The sequence below is a fragment of the Poecilia reticulata genome, chromosome 2 (genome assembly GCF_904066995.2).
Source record: "Poecilia reticulata chromosome 2, P_reticulata-male-v2, whole genome shotgun sequence".
In the NCBI taxonomy this organism is placed as follows: Eukaryota; Metazoa; Chordata; class Actinopteri; order Cyprinodontiformes; family Poeciliidae; genus Poecilia; species Poecilia reticulata.
In genome coordinates this window covers 17,168,689-17,190,159 of record NC_088831.1, presented here as the reverse complement: position 1 = coordinate 17,190,159, position 21,471 = coordinate 17,168,689, and the positions used below count along the sequence as shown (strand labels likewise).

The following is a 21,471-nucleotide window of genomic DNA, read 5'->3' as shown; positions in this document are numbered from 1 at the left end:
AGATCCATAACTTGATTCTGAGATTTCCAAAAAACTGCCAATGTTTCTAAATCCAGCAGGTTTCATGGATCTGCCTTTAAAAATTAGATCTGCTGACACTGGATACTTCTAAATCTCTCTTGGAGACGAGTTTTTATGAACTGGATTTTATTACAACCCAAATTTATCGTACCTCATTAACCTCATTAAAGCTGCAGTATGTAACTTTTATTAAAAATAAATAAATAAATAAATATATATATTTCACATATTTGTTAAAACTGTCACCATGTTGTCATAGCATAAAATGAGAATCTGTGAAAAGATGAATCTCCTTCTCCTCAGTGCTGAGGAGAAGGAGACTGAGGATTGGCTTCTGAAGAAACCAATCAGAGCCAGGAGGAGGGGCTTAGCGCTGTCCATTAACCTTGTGAAAGTGCTGCTAAATGTGGTAATGACGGAGGAAAAAACTTACCATCAAAGGAAAACAGGGAGGAGCTGCAGCCGAGCAGAGAGAAAAGGATGGAAGGAAAGAGGGCTGAGCAGCACCCACAATGGCCTGATTGGCATAATTAAGACCCGCCTCCTGGCTCTGATTGGTTGTTTCTAGTTTGCACAGGGAGAAGGCAGAACCTTTTTTTTTTTTTTTTTTTTTACAAATTATCTGTCTCATGTCGTCATAGTGACAGTGTCAACAAACATGCAGCATGTAAAGGTACATTCTGCAGCTTTCACAGTGTTTGACAAAAGCATTTACAAATGAACAACACCGCGCGTGCATGGCGCTTCTGACGCCCAACTTAACTCTGAACATCTGCAGCAATCTGATTGGTTCCTGTCTCCATCTTCTGCGTCGCGGAGCATCAGCAGCGGCTGAAGCAGCCTCCGGCGCCCGGGGACGGCCTCTGGCTGCCCTGGACGCCCGGCTCTGACCGGCCGTTACGTCAGGGCTCCTGCCACCGCAGCCTCAGGCCGTCCAAGCTGTTCCAGGCAGAGAGGAGAGGCGACGGCTGCCTCCTAAGGATTTGATGTTCCCTGCTTCTGTAGGTCTGTTGTTTTATGACCCAACGCTCCGACAGAGAACCTTTATTTTTAGTTCAATGAACATAAATCAAGCCACAGCATCGACGTTGTGCTCATATATTCATATACCTGCAGACGGACTTCATTCTCCTGCAACTTCCTGAACTCATATCTTTACAAGGGGCGCAGAGCTGAAACAATCTTCTCTGAGTGTATTCAGGACTTCAGTTTAATGTGTTTAAGCAAATCCTTTGATGGATGAAATTATTACATTTGCCCCCATGCATAATTCATGTCCCAGTCCAGATTAGTTATTCCAGGGTTTAGAGAAATGCTGAGTGTGATTTATTTTTAATCAGAGCAGCTGTTTGCCTTCTCCTATCAAAGATCTGCTCTGACAAAGACACAGACTCGACGAGACAGAGCTGACCCCACGCGACCGCTGCGCATTTTTAATCCGCCTGGTGGTGATTTTTTTTTTATTTTATTTTTATTTAGTCTTTTTTTTTATGGAGGAAACAGCCGCACTACAGCCTGCGGCGGCCTCTCGAACACACATGCTCAGTAAAACTAACATGACTGTGGTTTCCCGTTTCCCGGGACAACATCTGAAAGTGTTCTGATCGCTTCGAAATGTCACAAGCCATATTCACACGAGTCGAGATGAAAAGCTAAGCCCTGACAAGAAGTTGTTAATCTCTCCGTAACATTTGACTAATTGAGTGTCTGCTGCTGTTTGCTGCTCACTTCCGTTTCGCCGGCACAACTGAGCGTCAGCGGCGGCTTCAGGTCGCCGGGTGGATTGGTGTTGGCGGCGGACTGCGGAGCCGCTCTTCTGCTTCTATCCTCAGCCTGCGCACCAGACGAGGTAAACAGGGGTTGGGAGGAAGGGGGGGGGGGCATCGGCTTATTTTGAGGGGGAGGGGGTAAAATGAAATGCCTTTTTTCCCCAAAAATTTACACAGGTGAATGTAAGAAGTAGCTACCACACACTTTTGAATATAGACAACAACATCAATAGCCTACATGCTACATGTTAACAAGCTCAATGTGCTGTATTGGTATTAGCTAGCCATTAGCTAACATTAGCACCCAACAGCATTACTCAACTCAGTCGGTTAGTTATATGGGGGGGGAAACGATACAAAGTTCTTTGCGTTTTGGTGCCGCACAGCGCGAGCGTCTCAGCGCTCATGTTGCGTTTAAAAACGGCTCGGAAAAACAGGTTAGTACGTGTTAACAACGGATTAAACAGTTTTAACTGCTGAAAATAGTCACAGAAGGCACAGATATAGGAAGTGCGGATGCCCCTACTGTATCAAATCGATATAGGAATAACAGAGATTTGGCCACTTTAAGGTAAAACAACAAACAGCTTCGGGGGCACGGATGACTCTGTGGGTGGGCAATGCCCGTCCAGGCCGCCAGGCCTGCACAGGTGCGTCTATCAGTTTCTGTGCAATCCTGAAAGCCTGGAAACAGACTGAGTTTGAAGTTATTATCTTTAATGTATAATAAACTTGCAGAAAAATATCTCTCATTGCTCCTACTTTTAAAATGTGAACTTCAGTAAAAAGCTTTTGATTGGGTCTTATGTAAAAATGTTGTTAAAGATGGCTTCCTTCAACACTGATTTACTTAATTAAAAGCAGTGGTTTTGTTGAAAAATGCCTGGAATATTGTACAAACTGCTGGAAAAATCTAGAAATGTGAAGTTTTGAAGCATTGCAGGGACTCTGGTTTGTGCTGCGCTGCAACATCTGGGATGTTGATTTTGATTAGCGGACATATTGACCATCAATTAATGTTCCTGACTGTCTGCAAGGTTATCTTCTGAGCACAGTAGGAGGCCACAGGTGTGTGAACCCTCTCTGCAGCCGGCCTCCCTCTGGGCGCTGCTTTGTGGGTAATAATAGTTAGCAGCAGCAGCTGTGCCCCGTCTCCCTCCTTCACCTCTAATGTTCTCTAATCAGCCCTCTATCAGGCCTAATGCCCTGCAGTGTGGCCCTCACAGCTGTCTGAGGGGCCCTGGGTATCCAGACACCTGTCAATCTCTCTCTGCCTCATTTCCACGCACCAAAAAGCAGAAGCACAGGCCAACAAAACTCAATCATCCCACTCTGACTGTGGGAGGATTTCCAACAGATATTTTGAGCTGCTTCTGGCAGAAAACAAAACTGGACCGTAAATCAAAAATCTATGCTTTTAACCGTTTGTTTGTTGCAAAACGTTTTATAGAAAATTTACTTTTTTGAGCTTCACATTATGCTATAATGTTATTCCCTCATCAGAAACATACCTGGAATGTTGCTTTGATTTTTTTCATGCATGTTTCAGAGATCCTTTAACCTCCCATGGGAACCATCCAGCTGAGCTAAACACCTGGGTGGACCTAGCACCGCCCTCAAAGACGAAGCTCTGCCTCTGAGCTTCAGGTTAGAAGCTTCCGAGGTCCCGGAAGTTTCTAACCGTTAAATCAGACCTGCTGGGAGAGCAGCCCTCTCCCAATCAGCTCCTTCAGACTAGCCAGCAGCAACTAGCAAACACCTGGTGGAACCAAGCATCAGCGGAGCTACTTCTCAGAGAAATGCTGGTAAAAATGTTGTTAAAGGGTTAATAGAGGAGCCATGTTGTCATGACTTCCTGAAGGCGGAGCTTCAGAAAGAGCAGGAGTTTTTAAAGAGAGAGAGGCCAAATTTCAAGTTGCTAAATTACAACATAGATTTTTTAAAAATGTACAGCATTTTTATAACAAACCAAAATTTCACATATACTTCATATATTTTTATCAGTGTCTGAAGTTAAATCAGACCAAACCTTTCTTGGTTTGACTTAATAGTGACTTAGTAATAATTTCTAATATCTCCTTGAATTCAAAAGTTTTCATACATTTGGTCAGTATCAAGGATAATCGTCTTAAGCTTTATGACTTGGGTAAAACCTTTTGAGTTTGGGTTACAGGTTCTCACCAGGTTTTCTGGCATTTAGCAAACAGAAATAGTTCTAACTGAGCTTTAGCTCAAACATACAAGATATGTTTGTTCTAACTTAACTTCAGACAGGGAGGAAACAAAGTGTGAATGTGTCTTTTTAGTCAGTGTATGTAAATATCTGGTTTCATCTGTAAAATAGTTCCTTGATTGAGCTATAAAATGGTTCTATGTGCCTGGAAAATACATAAAACATCCTTTGTATTCCTCAATCTAAACCTTCTCCAGTGTCTGGAGAGTCAGCGGGTGGGGCTGCCTCACATTTGGAAACTTTTGATCTTTAAAGTTAAGTAATAATTCAATTAATGAAGCATAGCGTCAGGGTTATAACATTTTTTTGTTTTTCATTAGTTTAGTTTTATTTTCTTTTGACTTTTTTCTCGAATTCATTTTACTTTTAATCATTTTTTAGTGAGCTTACTAGTTTTTATTCATTAGTGAACTTTTGCTTAATTTTAGTTCAGTTTTAATAAGTTATAGTAGTTTTAGTTTTTTCATGCTTAATTTTTAGGTGCAGAATTCAAAAAAGTCAAAGCATTGTAGTTATGTGAGCACTGACTGGGTGATGAATACTCCACAGAAGATATCATTTTTCATCAAAAAAAGGCTTGTCGTTTTGTGAACTAGGTGCCTGCAGAAGAATGGAGAACTACATTTGCCAACAGCAAAATAAATCTATTTTACATCAATTAGAAAGGCTAATAAATAGCATGAAGTCAAAGGATATTTTATCTATAAGTAGTTCAGTTTTATAAATGCATCATATAGTTTCAGTTAGTTCTAGTTTCCCCCCCTTAATTGCCATTTTTACTTATTTCTGTTCTCATTCTAATCCGTTAGTTTTAGCCCCGGTTCATCAGAACTGAAGCTTTGCTCTCTCCAGCCGAACACACCCAGACGGCAGCGCAGCATCCCGGCTAACCGCAGGCCTCTGGGTGGTCTGCTGTGTTCATTACTGTCTGTCTGCATGTCTGTCTCAGCTGAGCAGCGCTGCCTCCGGGCCTGGTTCTGACGGAGCCGCCGCGCAAACGCCAGGAGGCTGATTAAACTGCAGCGACACCCTGCAGGCTGCTTGGGTGTTTTATGGCACTGCATGGACGAGAGAGGGAGAGAGAGAGAGAGAGAGAGAGAGGGTTCAGGCCTGCTAACACACCCCTCCACTGCATCAGCAACCATGTCTGTTAATGACTACCAGCTCTGGAAGACCCCAGGCAGGGTGTGTGTTTGGGTGGGGGTGGGGGGGTCTGAAACCCACCAATTGGGCGAATAATGAGTTGAATTAGGAGATTTAGAGGTGAGGTGGAATGAGAATGGGGCGGATGGTACTGAATGAAAACCAGAGGTGCTTACCACAGAACCGCAGCGCAGAGAGACTGCAACGCTGTCAGAGACCGGACAGCCGCTTCATTTAAAGGGGCAGCGTTAAGAAAATCAACTTTTTAAAGCTTCACATCATGTTATGTTATTCCCTCATCCAAAACATTCCCGGGGTGTTACTTTGGTTCTTTCATGCATGTTTGAGAAATTCTTTAATCTCCATAGCAACCATTCAGCTGGATGGACCTAGCCCCGCCTTTGAGACCCAGCTCCCCCTCGCAGCTGGAGTTTGCAAGCGTCCGCCTCACAGAGCAGCCCCCCCCCACCCCTGTGACTCCCTCACTCAGCTCCTTCAGACTAGCCAGCAGCAGTTAGCAAACACCTGGTGGACCATCAGCTGAACTCATCATAGGAGCTACTTCTCAGTGAAACATTGTTAAAGGGTTAATAGAGGAGCCATGTTGTGGTGACTTCCTGAAATTGGAGTTCTTAAAGAGACAGAGACCAAATTTCAAGGTGTTTAATTACAAGGTAACATTTCCTTATGTTTTTTATATAGCAAACTGAAGGTAACACAGTTATTTTATTGTGCAATAAAAAAGCACTATGCCCCTGTAAAACAAACTTAATAATGCCCCTTCAAATTTCTCAAAAACCTGTTTATAAATGTATTACAGATTTTACAGTGATCCCACAAACACACTATACTGCGAAAAGTTATCCCTTATACCTCTAAATCATTGAATTGACATGTTCCGTTCACTTCCATTTCAACAGGTGTTTAGAATCCAACACTGAGGCATACTGCAGACTGCTTCCACAGACATTCGTGAAACATTGGGTTGCTATCAGGAGTTCGAAGAATTCCAGTGGTTCAGCAACCTAAGACACGCAGGAACATTTCAACCTTCTTGTAAGGGTTTGTTGATGCCGTCTTTGTGCTCCAACATAATGGCCGCAGTCCGAACAGGCGTCTGGTTCAGAAGAACATCTGACTGGAGTGCAAAGTGAAGCTTTGGGATGAATTAGAGAAGAGCCAACATCAGTGTCTGACCTCACAAATGTGTTTCTGTAAGGATGACTAGAAAGGATAATGGAGTTTTTCCAATCTTACCTTATTTATGTTTGTTCATCATGACAAGTTATTGAACTCAATACATTTACTTGGATAAACTTAAGTTGATGACTTGCAGCAAATTAACTTTTTTTTTTTTTTTTTTAAGTTGGGTCACCTGTTTACTTATCTTTCAGTGGAGGAGCACTCTGCTCAACCTCCAGGAAAACCTTCCCAGAAGAGTAAAGGCAACTACAGCCGACTTCATATTAAACCCTCCGGACTGAAACTGGTTTGTGTGTAGGCAGATTGTTGCAGCGCTAAACGTCATCGCTGAAAGTAAATCCCATTGCGAGCAGGAAGCGAGCTTCTGTTTGCTTCAGAGGCATGTGTCGACTGAGAAGAGCATTTCCATCCAGATGAAGTTGACGTCTCCTCGAACGCCTCGCTTTGCATAATGTCCCGGTTGATGGGCTTTAAAGGGAAAACATGTTGATCAGTTTTGTTGGGTTTGACGGAACAGAACAGCCTCCTCCCGTAATATTATTTCATGTCAAGTTGAGTTTGCTTGCAGAGGAAACTGGCGGGTCTGAATAGGATTAGCATCCAGACTGAGCCGCTGCCCACTTATTAGCTTTATGCTGCGTAATATTTCATTTTATTTAGCTGGAGGCTGATTAGTTTGGGCGGTCTGAGTGAAACGGGGCCAGGCAGTGCCTTCGTCGTTTTGAAGTTTGGCTTTTTAATTTCTTGGAATACCCGTGTTGGGTAATAAGGCTTTTTAAAAGTGTGTTCTCGCCCTGTATAAACACAGGAAGCTGCATTGTCATCCAACGGTTCCAGTAAATCCCTCCCTCAGCGACCTCTTGGGTTGTTTTTTTTTTTTTTTGTAGTTTTTTTTTTTTGTTTTGTTCCATCCCTGGTGTTCTTTGATTGTGTACAAGTGGAGCAATATTTGGTTCCTGCGGCCGCGGCGCTCACTCACCCGGCCCCCGTGACCCCTCCCACTGCGCTCCTCCAAGCCAAACCTTCTTCCAGTTTATACACAATGCACAACATTGTTCAAAAGACAAGGCGCTGCTCAGGCTTTGAACATCATCAAACAAAGTCATTCTGGGGTTTGCTCAGACAGCCAAACATAAACTCTCAGAGCCGGGTGATTCATGCTAGAAACAACGACAGAATTTGGTTTTTTTGTTTTATGAAAATGACACTAAAGCAGCGGCGGAGGAGAGGAGGGACGGCCGCTTGGTCTCTGGAGGACAGTCTTTTTTTGTTGTTGCTTTGGTCAGGTATTCTGCTCAGTGGTGCTGTGATGCTATAAGAATGTGTCAGCGAGTCTGAACAGTGTTCACACCAGCTTAATGAGAGCATGCTGAACCAAACCTTCCATCCGTCACATATCCTCTACAATCCTATAAATCTGTGGAAGGAAAAGAAAAAAAAGAGGAAAAAAGCTCCACAACCTAATTGCATTAGTGTGCATATTCTTTACCCCAAACTTTGTTAAAGCGTCTTTTCATTATTTTCTCCGTGTCTTTCAGACTGTGAGGATGTCTCCTGTCCAAAGCCGCATTCAGGCCGTTCCAGAGATCTTCTGTCAGATATAGTTATGAATATTAGCTAGTTCATTCCAAAACTTTCATTTTCCACTCATGGAGTCAGTCCTTTGTTGCTTTTGTCTTTTAGGCTGTAATCCTAAAACAAACGGTATAATGCCTCCTCATCTGTACCGTTCTATCTGATACTGTTTGGTTTCAGGTCAGGACAGATTTGTGTTTAGAACTGTTTATAATTTTATCCAATGTGACAAAAACAAAGTAATCCCACAGGATGATGCAGCCAGCACCATGTTGTACTGTGGACATGGTGTTTCTTTATGTGCAGAGCTGTTTGGTGTCAAACATGCATCTTGGAATTATGCCTCAAATGTTTCGCCCTTGTTTCATTAGACCATAAAACTTTGAACCACAAGGTTCCAAAAATATTCCTTAGGGCAGAAAAGAGATCTCTTTTCCATGTGCACTGTACGATAAACATTGTAATATTCCTTAAAGGATTGTAGTTTTGTTTATTATTTTTCTTGTACCGCCGTAATTATTATTATTTCCAGAAGTCATGACGTGTTTGGTCGTGCCATAAGACATGCAGGGTGTGAGCGCTGGAAGGGACAGAGACAGCTGACAGTGCAACAGAGAGAGAGAGAGATGAGGATGAGATCATGTTGATCCTCTTTAGTGTCTCTGCAAACGGCAGCTTTAGCTGAGAGATGCAAGAAAGCCAGTCAAAAAACCTAGCAGACTACACAAAACATACAATCGGCTTGTGGCTTTCACTTTTTCGGAAATTATTTTGGGAAATTTTTGCTTCTAAGTCTCAAATGTGAAAGGGGTGTGTATACTTTTCAGACACAAGAGTTTCTCAGCAGGAAGAGTCAGTCCACAGACAGAATCACAGCATGAGCTGATTGTCCTGAAGCGTAGAGGACACACTGAGTGGGGCCGGGTCTGCAGGAAGACCTCTACCCTCCGGCTCATCAGCTGCACTCAGGCTCCATTGTTTACTGAAAGAGTCAAGATGGGCATATAGAGCCGCAGAATGCCTGATCCGGCTCCCGGCGGCAGGTTAAACACCTCCAGACACCTCAGGCTCATTACACAGCCAGCTTGAAATGTGTTTGTTCCACTGATGCAAATGACTGTCATAATGAAGCTGTCGGGTAAATTGTTTTCTTGTTGCAGCTTGGCGTCTGGGTGCATCTGGAGCCGGTCATGTTTTAAACGTTCAACATGTCCTGTCTCACTTTTCTCCTGACTGGAAACATAACTGTCCCTCCTGAGCTGTGGCTTTTTACACCATGCATCATCTCCTCACACATTGTGGGCTAAAGATCCAGCAGCGCTGTTGCTAACTTTGTGTGGAGTGAAGCTCTCGACAATCCTTCTTGAAGTTCTTTCAGTGCTTTTCCAGCCACACTGGGCCTGGTCCTGGTTCTGCTGGAGGTTTCTCTGTATTGCTGCAAAGACTGGTCTCCCTTACATAGATTACTCTAACACATCCCGCTCAACTTGTTCTCATCCTATTTCGGTTACATTTGACACTGTCAACCAGGGTATCCCTTCGTCTAGCATCACAGGGAGACCGCGCTCCTTCTATTCGTACTTCTCTTATATCCTGACTTGGTCACACTTCTCTTTGCCACAGGATTTCCCAAAGGCTCTGCACATGAATCTCAAACTGTCTCTGATATGCTGTCATGGATCGAAACACATCATCTCCGACCATGATTTCCCCCTGGGACTTGTACTGTATGTCATCTAATAAACCTCAAACAACCTAGAAGTGTTGGAGTGGAGGATGTAAGCAAGAACCACTCACACATAGAGAGCGTGGTCAGTGGTTGTGGAAGTGAGCATGGATGCACAATAGAGACGTTTATCAAGTTGATCAATGACGTTCGGGTGCAGTAAATGTGACCTGGCTGTTCAGACTCTGGTCACATCTGAAAATATCAGAAATGTATCAGCTTTAGGGACACGTATCCAAGTGTCCCTGGGTCGCATTGAAAAGTCCGATCTGTGTTGTTCGGACAGTTGTGTTAACTGATCAGATACATCAGGTATACATGAGGTCAAAGCAATCAGATGTGGGTCACTTCAGGCTGCAGTGTGAACGTAGCCCAACTCTACAAACCTTTTTGAACGTTTTCATAGAGGATTACTGGGTCACTACACCACACTCGAGGCACAGCAGACTCTATATTGACTGTTCCATGATGGTGGGATGACCTGCGCTGCAGAAAATGAACTATCTGTCTTCATCCGTCTCCCTTCTACTGCAGCAGCAGATCAACAGTTCTCTCTATTCCCACGTTACTGCTGACAGAGCCATGCTGGTCGTTTTCCTTCTAAGAAGCTAATTGTTAGCTCCAATACTAACTTGGCTGTTTTTTCTGTCATTTGGGATAAAAGTCTCTCCATAAACATAAACATCCCGGATCAGATGACTTGGATGTAATAATATGGAGTTACTGTATGGAACTGGATTAGAACGTGATTATGCTTTCAGTTTATTGGAATGAATCGGATTGTGTTTGCAGCAGAAACGGACTTAATGGGTTTCTATGTAACAATATCTATACACACGAATGGGACTGATTTGTCTTTTTGACCACACATTAAAGTGATTGCTCTGTAAATTGAATTATATGAACAGAGTTTGGTTTTAATTTAATATCTTTAAGAATATGAAAAAAAGTGCTTGTAGTTTGGAAAAGGAGAAATTATTGTGACTTCAGATTAAAGTCCTTGTAGGTTGTGTTGTTCAACACACTGATAGAAAGAGCATCAAGTCCGAGTGGGACACAGCACAGCAGAATGAAGACTGTAGAATAGCCTAGTCAAAGTCTGCAACATTGACCAGGCTGTTCTACAACTTGAAATTAAACCACTTTCAATTGTGATGTGGTGGAATGTTCTTAAGTTGAAATTCTGAAAAAAGAGTGAGTGGAAATTCCCTCAAAGTGAAATAAAAACTAATTAACTGATCTTAAAGGTTTGAAGTTGTTGCTACTCGGAGCAAAACAACCATGTTAGGGAGCGATCACTTTTTCCCCACAGGACCAGGTTGGTTTGGATCTTTTTTTCCCTTAATGAATTAAATCATCTGAAAACGCGTTTTAATTTTTTTTGGATTATCCTTTATATTACGTACAGCTGCCTGATGAGCAGAAATATTGAAGGACAAAACAGAATGTTAACAGGTAGATCACTTTTGCATGGCTTTATGCTAAAAAAAAAAAGCTTTTTATTTACATCAGTAAATATGATTTCTTTATGCAGGTTTGACTTACAGCTTTACTTATTTATGTTAATATTAAATGATTCATGTCAGCAGATTGGTGGGTTTGAATCCCAGCCTGGAGTCTTTCTGTTCTGTGTGGCGTTTGCATGTTCTCCCTCTGCATGAATGGGCGACTTTTAGGTTGACTGAAAACTGCAAGTCACCCTTAGGTGTGAGTGTGTGTGCACGGTCATGTGTCCTGCATCGTGTGTGTGTATGTGTGTGTATGTGTGTGTGCCCGCGCTGCCCCGAGATGGAGGTCACAACAACAAAACAGTTTTGAATGCACAAATTTTAATTCACTTCAACATTTATGGACAAAGATTTCCTTACTGGAGTCTAACCCTGATTCCTGTCACACAGAAGAACACAACATCATCATCATCACACAGAGCACTGACTGGACAGGCAGCTCGCTGGGCAGCAGCCAATCACCATCGTCGAACCGGATGGTATCCATGCTAGTATTTCAAACATACAGAACGCTTACAGGACTGCACCAGACATCAAATAAGAAGAGTATGTGTGTGTGTGTGTGACTTTTTTTTAAATAGCCTTGTTGAAAGTTTTCACTGAGTCCTCCGTCTCTCTGAACTGGCTCAAATTTTTAAAAACACTCAGAAAAAAAAACAACAAACAAACAAACAAAAAAAACAATTTATCCCATTTTTGGGTATTTACAAACATTAAAAGCTAACAACAGAGTTAAACCTGCCACTTTTCTTTAAGAGCTCAAAAAAGTAGATTGTCATCAACTGCAGCAAAAGAGAAGCACTCTGGATACTTTCCTTCCTATTATTTTGGAGAGGGGGAGGGGGCACAGCTAATAAAAAAAAAAATGGCATAACACAACATGACAGGACATTTTCATTTTACCCAGTAACATCAGTAACTGCCTCTCTTTATTTTTGTCCAGCCTTGCAGACTTTTTTTTTTTTTCTCGTCCCCCATTTTTGACGGCGGAACCGAAACTTTTACTGTCCGTTGTCCACACAGCCGCCCAGTTCTGGAAACCGCCGCTTCAAACCATGGAAATAAAACCTAGAAATAGCACGCAGTGACAGCAATTCTAACCATAATAACAACAATAATAAAAATAATGATAATAATAATCATGGATAAAGATAGCAATAAATAGGCTTGGTGACGTTTAAGTGCGGGTAGGTGTGGTGAAACACAGGGACTGTGGGCAGGGAGGGCAGGGGAGGAGGGACGACTACCGCACATAAAGTGACTGATTGTTTGGTTGCTGAACATCTAGGCTCTGTCTTTAAACCTTCTGGGTACTTTTTTTTCTTTTTCCTTCCACCACACGTTGACGGGTGGAGCCAGGAAGGTGGGTCAGGCCCGACTGTCCCTCGGGGAGAGCAGAAGGTCGCCCCTAACAGCAGTGAGTCCGTGTGAACTGTAAGTGCTAGACAGGACTACCGGGGGCTCTGGAGTCTCGTTTGACCTCCTCCCTCGGCGCATTAAAGCTTGTCTGTGTGCATTCTCAGGCAGGCGAAAGCAACGTCACCGTCTCCTGAGGACGGATGAAAGCCTCAGGTTCCCGTCGCCTCTGAGGGGAGAGAACCTGACGGTCAGGTGAGGACTTTCCCGGTGAGGTGTGCTCAGACTTCAGTGATCAGAAGGAGGATCAGACGGGGGGGACGATAAAACGGTTCTGTGGTCATTTGGTCACAGTTACACAAACCGCTTCTAAAAAAACCTGCAGTCTGTTTCTGAGGTAAATTCACAAATTCCACAGATGGGAGATTGTCACGATGAACTGTTTGAGTCATGTACGAGTGGGATCTCAGATCAGTGTGCCGTCACGGACATCCACGCCTCACGCCGTCGCTTTGCTGCTGTCATGACAACTTCCCAGAGTCTTCTTCTCCAGTTTCGTCCTGATCTGGCGACGTCGCTCGGTTTCTACCTCTGGTAGTCAGTCTGCTGTTGAGGACTGGATGAGGAGGAGCCGCCCGGAACCAGAGGACCACCAAGCCGGCCGGGCCCTTTGTCCTTGCCCTCCTCTAGAGCGACACCGTTACCGGAGGACGACTGACTGGGGGTGGAGCTGGAGGAGGTCGGGGGCTGGTTCAGCCCCCCCGTGCTGCCGCTGCTCCCCTCTGCCGTCTGGTAGATCTCCTCGGCCCCGTCCTCGCTGGACTCCGGGTCCTCGGAGCCGGAGAGCAGCTCCTCGTCCCGGTACTCGCTGACGTCGACGCCACCGCTGGCCGCCGCCCCCTCGCCCAGCTCCTTGAGGCGGCCGTGGTGCTTGACGTGGTAGCGCTGGTTCTGGAAGAACTTGATGATGGTGTGCTTGGGCAGGTCGAGCTGCGCAGACAGGGTGTGGATGGCCTCCTGGTCCGGGTACAGGCCCACATCCTGGATGAAGCTCTGCAGTATGGCCAGGGCCTCTAAGGAAATCTGGAAGGAAACGGCCGATTCAAACAGGAAGAACCAATCAGTTTTCACTTTTTATGAGACAGACCGATACGAAGGAGTGCAGAATTCACTGCATGGAAAGTTGTTGGCGAATAAAATTGCTGTGAGCCTTGAGACTTGGGGCTGTCAGCTGGGGTTTTGTGTCAGAATAGAAAACTGTTGGGAAATGCCGAAATGCAAATCAAGTCTTCACCACTGGCCTCGCCGACTACCTCATGCTTGTATTTTAGCATTTTGTTGAAATGACTACAAAGTGTTGTAACCAAAGTTATATTGTATTAAAGTGAATGGAAAAATAAAAAAAGGTTTTGAACATTTTATACAGAAAGTAAAGAGCAGACCTTTTGAAGTACGTCTGCTTCAACTATCAGCTGAGAGTTCTGCCCAGTTTTCTTTGCTAAATACCTCAGTCTCCGTCAGACTGGACAGAGTGTCCATGAGCATCAATTTTCACATTTTGCCATCGATTCTCTACTGGATTTAGACAGACTTTGATCAGGCCGTTCTAACAGAAGACCACTCCTTTGATCTAAGCTACATTATAGCTCTATCTGCGTGTTTAAAAATGTCACGTTTTTCATAGTTTGCCTTGTCGGGCGACTTATTGTCAGGTGCGACTTATGTATGTCTCTGTCCTCTTCATGACGTAGATAAAGGATAATTCATTCAGACGGATATGAATATGAACCGTCAAGTCCTTCCTTAGACTAAGGTCGGAAGCTAATCGAGGGCAGAAAGCAAAATGGAGGACTAAGTCCCAGTGGCGCAAAAAGTGGGTATGCAGGGTATGCAACGCATAGGGGCGCAGCACCAGAGGGGGCGCCAAAACCCCGTCTGGAGGGGGCGGCGCGCCGATGATTGTTAGGGGCATGCCATAGCAATGCATAAGGAGAGCAGTACTGACTTGCGAAGCAAGTCAGTACTGCCTCCATGCATTGCATGGCAGGCACCTATTGTTCTACACCCAATAGAACGCCTCTTTATTATTTATTATTCTTCCATCACCGTTAATGCGGCTCGTACCGCTGCGTGCCCACCCACAAAAGTGGTATCAAATCGTGCGGCTCGAGGCCGGCATTATTGCTATTATTTTTATTGGGGATCGGAGTTAAAATGATTACATAAATTAATAAAAACGAAAAAATTTGAGATTTTGTGTCTCACAGAATCAGTAATCTTTCTCTATGAAACACACACACAGGACTGTTTATGGCTGACTCAAAAACCCTTTTTAAATCCCCCTCACAGGCATAAATATCGCCCTATTGGTCTGAAAGTTGGTCATAACATAGATACACATGCATGCTCATGTACAATGTTTACAAAAATTTGCTAGGGCTTATGCTTTTTGTCAGGGTCCTTCAGACTGACGCCTGGTGTCTCCCAAGTATAGAAACTGTGTCTGAAGAGGATTTTCCCGCTCTTTGGCTCTCACAGCTGCAGGGGATTAATTACCATAGCAACAGAACAGCGTCTGGAACTGCAGCTCCCCAGGACTGCACTGTAGGGTTTACTGGTATTTACAACTTCTTGTGTTTTCAGCATTATACTACTGATTCAAGACTATAACCATTACACATATGTCCCCCCATGTTAAAATCTGACATAAATAAGAATAAATAGTTGATTAAAAGTCTATGGACAGAAAATAACGTCGCTGCTCCTTTAAGGAACCAGCGGCACAGACGCAGCGCCTGCGATGCTACAGATCACAAACCTGACAGAGAGAGCAGAAGAGGATTCGTAGGAAAAGAGCGGTGATGCTCAGCAAGGCAGGTCATTAGCATTTGTACAAAAGTTAGCATTTCACTGTCTATGACTAGTGCACTAGCACTTTTACCTAAAGTTAGCTTTTACCTAATTTTCTCATTAATTAGACATGTTTAGTATACTGAATACAGTAGTAAAATTAAAACAACATGGTCGTGTTGCTCCACATGCTACTGCCAGCATATTGGCTAATTTTAGCTTATGCATCAATTCTAACATAATGAATGGTACAACTACAGTTTATTAAACATGCTTCTGCCTCTCCACAGGTTATTGACTACGTTGCAGCTTTCTTTAGCATTAATGCTAATTTTTAACATCATAGCGCTGCGTCAAAGCCGACGGGCACACTTTGGCATGCCCCTTTAAAATTTCTGCAGGAATTTTCTAGTTTTCCCATACACTTCGGCGCGTGTAACGCTCCTTCACCTCGCGCACATAACGAGGTAAATGTATCGAGTTTTACCCTTCACGTATCGTCGCCTGGGGGGGGGGGGGTTTGGAGAGCGTCGCTCCTTCACCCTGACGATCCTTCCCTCGGGAGGTTGGGTGGTGGGGGGCGCCGATCTATGTTTTCGCATCCACCTGAATAATGTGTAGTTGCGCCACTGCTAAGTCCACAACTGGCTACTTAGAGGGCTAGTGAACAGTGAGGCTATGTCCTGTAGTTGCCAAGGAGATGAATATAGATGTCTCTCTATCACACCGGATTTACACTGAATGTGTCTGGGCTCCGCCCTGCTGCGCAGTTCGCTAGCAAAGTGCCTCTGTCCCTGACACTCCTATTTTAGCGGAGGGACATCGGCGCATCACAATCTGCTACCAGACCTCCATGCCGAAGTCAAAAGTTCCTGTGAGCTTGTTGAAAAGCATCTGAACACAACGTAACCATTTGTTTCCTCTTCACGATGTAGCCTTTGGCTAACGTGACTTATACTCCAGGAAATACGCCAACACTCTCCTTCTTTGATCCGTCAGTTTAGCGCCATTTTGTTTTGGTTTGTCGCACCAGATATCCATTGTGTGACCCCTACCACAAGATGTCGGCTGAGTCAAAGGGTCTTTTAGTGAGTGTACCTTAGTGCGTGATCGTGGCTTCTTGTTGCCGCCGGCGCTGCTGGCCGCACCAGGAGGACATCCGCCTGCTGCTCCAACTCCCAAGTTCTGTGACCTCTCCTCATTCGCTTGGGCGGGCAGCGGCTCTTCGCGCATGGGAGACAAGTGGTGCTCCTTTACTGGAAGCGGGGGTGGCCTGTGAAGTGCCTGTCGAGAAAGAAAGTAGAGCTGATTAACGGGGCACAGTGACCCCTGATCAAAAACCCAACCAGAAATCCATTTAGTAAAATGAAAATCACGTGGGTTTAAATCCAAGATCAAATGACATGTTTTGAGAAAATGTTGAACACGCTGTGATGCAATCCATCTTAGAAAACATCCATTAACTGCCCCTCCTCTGGTACACAGTAGTCAGGGCTGCAGGGTGAACAAAAGGTGAGAACAAGTGTTTCACAGCTCCGAAGCGTCAAGCACCATTAACCAGCTCCAGGGCTGCATTTAAACGCCTCTCTGTCCAGTAAACCTTTGACCTAATGTGTGTAAGATTAGCTGTAGTGAAACACAAACCAGCGGTCCGCCAGGAAGCGTCTTACAGCCCCATCACGATTTAACCCGCTCATTCAGAACCTCTGAGGGCCGACGAGGGGAAAGCGTGTTCAAGGACAATCATACAAAATAATGATGTGTACATCAGCATTAGCTGTATCTGCAGTTGTCTGAGCTGCAGATACATGTGAGATAGTTAGAATGAAAGACCTTTCAAAACAAAATGTAAGATTTTATTGACGTTGTCGTATTTTCCCAGCAGTTAGAAGTGAGATGTGGTCATAACAGATAAAAATAAGACACATGTTAATTTTTGGAAAGCAGAATACCAGAACCAAACCCATAAATGTAGAAAACCTGAAACGTCTAGGCAGAAAGGTCAAAGTTTAACCTCTGAGCAAGATTAAGACAGGATGGTGTGAGACAGATAATATGTGGAAAAAAATAGCTACTTTGCCTTCTCCCAGTGCTAACTAGAAACGACCATTCAGAGTCAGGATGTGCGTCTCGGGGCTGTCAATCATCCTCTGTGTGGTGCTGCTCATTCCCAGCTAATGTAGTTATAGCATGGCCACTGATGATGGCGGATAAACGGTTTTCCTGTCGCGGTGAGTTGTTTCTCCACCATTAGTACATTTAGCAGCGCATACACAAAGTTGACTGACAGCGCTACGCCCCTCCTCCTGGCTCTGATTGGTTGTTTTTGACCAGGAGTCAACAGCCACTCAGGGAGGCGGTAGAGATCTCTTCAGATTATCTGCTTCGTATCACAACAAGGTGACAGTTTTTACAAACATGTAAAAAACATTTTTAAAAATAAAAGCTTTAAAAATCAGAAAGATTCTTGTTCAGCCTTAGAAAATGATTTCAAAAGCAGGTTTCTCACTTCTCATACTTCACACCAAAGGTGGAGTATGAGTGTATGTGTGTTTTTATCAACTCAGATTATTCAGTAATCTGGGTTAGGACTGAAGCAGCTCAATGTTTAGCAGCGTTTAACCCGTAGCCTCCGAGGGGGCTGGCTGGGGGAGCGGTAGAGGAGTATTAGAGGGGGGGTTTGGAGGGGTAGGTGTGCTGGCTGTCAGGAGCAGCTGAGGCTGTTTGACAGCTGTGAGGAGGCCAGGATGAAGTGTTGGGAGGGATGTCGGGGATTCTGGTTGTTTGTCAGAAGGTAGTGGCTGTTGTGAGAGCCTTGTGGTCCCGGCCCGCCCCGCTGTCTTAAAGAGCAGGGAGGGGCGTCCCCACTGGAATGCCCAGCTATAAATCTGTGGCACATTAAAATTAAAGGACCCACATAAAGATAATAGTCCTTCGCGTTTCTCCCTCTCTCTTCAATAATAACAGGGTATTACTTAAATAATACTGTGGGCCGGCCAGACCATGAAACTGCTCCACTTTATTCGCGGGGGCTTTATATTCCGGGTGAAGGGAATGACCAGTTTACAGGAATTCACTCCTTTCTTTTCCCTCCTTTCTTTTCTCCTTCCATAATGCAGATTTTGTTTTGTTTTGCTCCCTCAAACATCTAAAAACAGGCTTGAAGAATGCAGGCGAGGCCAAGAGCAGAACAGAGACAGTTAAAGGCATGAGGCATGAAAAAGTAGATGTGTTTCCTCGCCTTAATGAGGACCACACATCCACATACCCCCCACCCCTGCAGCTAACCCAGACACTTAATAGTTTAATTGAGGGTAAATCATGGAGAGGATGGTGAAATGCACCGCGACCCGCCAGCCCTTGTCCCTACGCCTTCGTCACTTCTCTGCTTATTCGTGCTGACATATGGGGACTCGTTGGATCAATGGCCACACACACACATATACGCACACACAAACACACGCGCGCAGGCATGCATCGGCGGTGAGGTCTGGTCTCCCTCATGAGCTAATGATGATGTTAGCGAGCAGAGCGCAGCAAGCCCCGCTCTAAAGACACCCCCGTCTCCTCCTTCACTCCGACTCTCCCGATTCCTGATTCAGGACGGGAAGTGAGACGGGGCGCTACTGCCACGTTACTCGAGGTGTCGGTGAAACCGAGAATCCTCCACGACCTCCTGGAACCCTAACACTGCTCCTGAAACAGATCTTATCCTGCACGGCTTTTTGCATCTTCATTTGTTTCACCCACTGAACTTTAATGTAAGAAATTCCTGTAAAAAGTATAGAAGCAGCTAGCACTGGAGAATAAATCTGATAAAAAATATTCAATATCATCACGTTGCTAAAATATTGGGCAAAGTCTCTCTTTTTTGCCAAAAGTTATTTTGGAAAAAAAAAAACAGAAACACCACCTCTGTAAGCAAAAAATAAAAAAATTAATAAAAAATCACTTTTGGCAAAAAATTACATAATTTAAGGAAGGTGATTATATATAGAATACGATGACTTTAACTTTTAGTATTATTGCTGTAAATGAGATTCCAACACAGAAAAATGTACTTTTATTAAATCCTAGATAATCCGTCTGGTTGAGTTTTCAGTCATTTCACTGAAATCCAAACCAGAACCGCACAGCATTCTGGGGGACGTAGGCAGAGGAAAGGCTTTAGCTGCTCAACCTCTCACAGCCAACTCAACAAGCTTGGTGGCAGAAACTCACTCTTTGGTTGCCGAGCAACACCCTATTGAGTAACATGCGCAGCAGCAGCTTCAGTTTTCGCCACAGTGACTCATAACTGCTGAAAAATTAAAACCAACGGCGTGGAGAGAAAAACGTGGATGAAACAGGAGAGGTCACGCCACCAGTTGTCAGTATTTCAGATATTTAAAACAAAAAAAACAACTAATCAATAATTATTCATATCGACTGGTATGAAATTTTTATATCATACGTTTTTCAGCTTTTCAAGTATCTGTGTGTGTGGGCAAGTTTTCCTCAGAAACATTTAATCTTTAGCACAACATTCCACTAACATATGTCAAACTTAGAGTTTATAACATTATGAAAAATGATAAGGTTCAATATGTACGGCTACCTGTCAAAGCCGTGTGTATGTGTGTGTTGTGTTATAGAGAAAATCTGCGTGGTTTATGGGGTAGAAGTTTAAACGTGGGGACACGAAAACCAGGTGAAAACTATTAAACATGTCTGCTCTCTCTGGTAGATTTAATTGGAAACTGAAAAAAAAGCGAGAGCCTCGTGTCACTGAGGTCGACACACTCCGCTGAAACAGCTAGCTAAATGCGTAGCCGAGCAACGGGACGGCCGGGGAGACAGGACCTCTGAATCTGGTTGCTTTGTTAAACATGTTCTCATTCTTTTTTTTCCTGCCCCCCCAAAAATGAGAAAAACATGTTTCAGACTTTAAAAAAGGCATTTGTTAGTCGGAAAACTGAGTCACAGAATGACTGTTTACTGACCTGTCATCCACACGGGCAAACTCTGTTTAAGTTTAGGAATAAAAACTATTGTGTTAAGGTTATGTAAAGATCATGGTTTTGGTTTATAAACCTCTGCAGCAAAGGCCAAAGAAAGATCAGAGCTACAAGAAGATCCACAGTAATCACTTCAGGAAAAAAAAGCCTCATGCTCAAAGCTCAGAGGAATGTAAAATGTTCATTTGGTTAAAAAAAAAAGAAGAATTGTACACGCCCGTGGCAGAAGCCGTTCATGTTTTCCTACTCACGTTCATGAGGTTTTACCTTCATGTTCCTGTTTTAACAAAGACAAATTTAATAATAAATACGTATTTATGCAGGCCTTAAGTTAAAAAATTAATTCACCAACTTTTGACCAACAATTTACTGAAATTCTAGTTCATGTGTGCATTTATCATTTAAAAAAATAACCTTTTTTGCAACTAGATGCTTTATTAAACAGGAAACAAGATGGAGGGAGAGAAGACATGCAGCAAACGGCCCTACACCGGGAATCGAACCCACGACAACTACATGGAGATCTACGGCCACAGACATAACAGTTTGTGTCTCTGTATGACTTTAAATCAGACTAAACATTCCTGTTTTTGGTCATTCGGCCACATAATTTTTTTTTTTTTTGTATTTTCAACACCCAAAAACTCCCACACATCACCAAGTTGTCACATCCAAGCCACATGATGGTGTCTTCAGACTTCAAAGCTTCCCGAATCTTCCTACAAATATATCGCTTGACATTACTGGCAGAGACGCCATTGTAATTTCATCAGACCACAGGACATAACCCCCGCATGCGGGTTTGGTTCCTTACTGTATTCCTTGTCTATTAACTTTTACTCTGAAGAAAGAAAGGAAGTAGCTCTGGAGTAGCACGTTTTGATTTTCATCTAGAGACGCTCAGATGCAGTTAGATATTAAAGAACCAGCACTAGCAGGAAGCTCTGAAGCAGATGCTAATTTCAACAATGCTAGTGGCTAATGGTCGGTTAGCCACAGTATTTGAAGAATGCTTACAAACTGTTCAAGGCATGTTTTGTCTTTTTTTCATGGAATGCCAAAAATGCTGTTCCACAAGCACCTAACCTTG

General features: G+C 43.8%; 1 protein-coding gene and 1 long non-coding RNA gene across 7 annotated transcripts in view; one reads left to right on the top strand and one right to left on the bottom strand.

The window, feature by feature from the left end:
* The first annotated feature begins 324 nt into the window (after nt 1–324).
* LOC145548295 (uncharacterized) lies at nt 325–6,487 on the top strand. The gene is made up of 3 exons (XR_014084475.1): nt 325–1,870; nt 3,340–3,595; nt 6,087–6,487. It is a non-coding gene; the product is annotated as an uncharacterized LOC145548295 (long non-coding RNA).
* A 5,509-nt stretch (nt 6,488–11,996) lies between these two features.
* Nucleotides 11,997–21,471, bottom strand: part of satb2 (SATB homeobox 2) — a 73,398-nt gene continuing 63,923 nt past the window's right edge. For 3 of the 6 annotated variants that reach the window (XM_081598896.1, XM_081598895.1, XM_081598897.1), the window contains exons 13-14: nt 16,483–16,689; nt 11,997–13,617 (exon numbers count right to left, since the gene is read on the bottom strand). In XM_081598896.1, coding sequence (XP_081455022.1) covers nt 13,120–13,617; nt 16,483–16,689 — 705 coding nt within the window. In that variant the 3' untranslated portion in view covers nt 11,997–13,119. The remainder of the gene's footprint in view (nt 13,618–16,482; nt 16,690–21,471) is intronic. The other 3 variants (XM_081598899.1, XM_081598898.1, XR_014084472.1) reach the window with 2 other exon arrangements.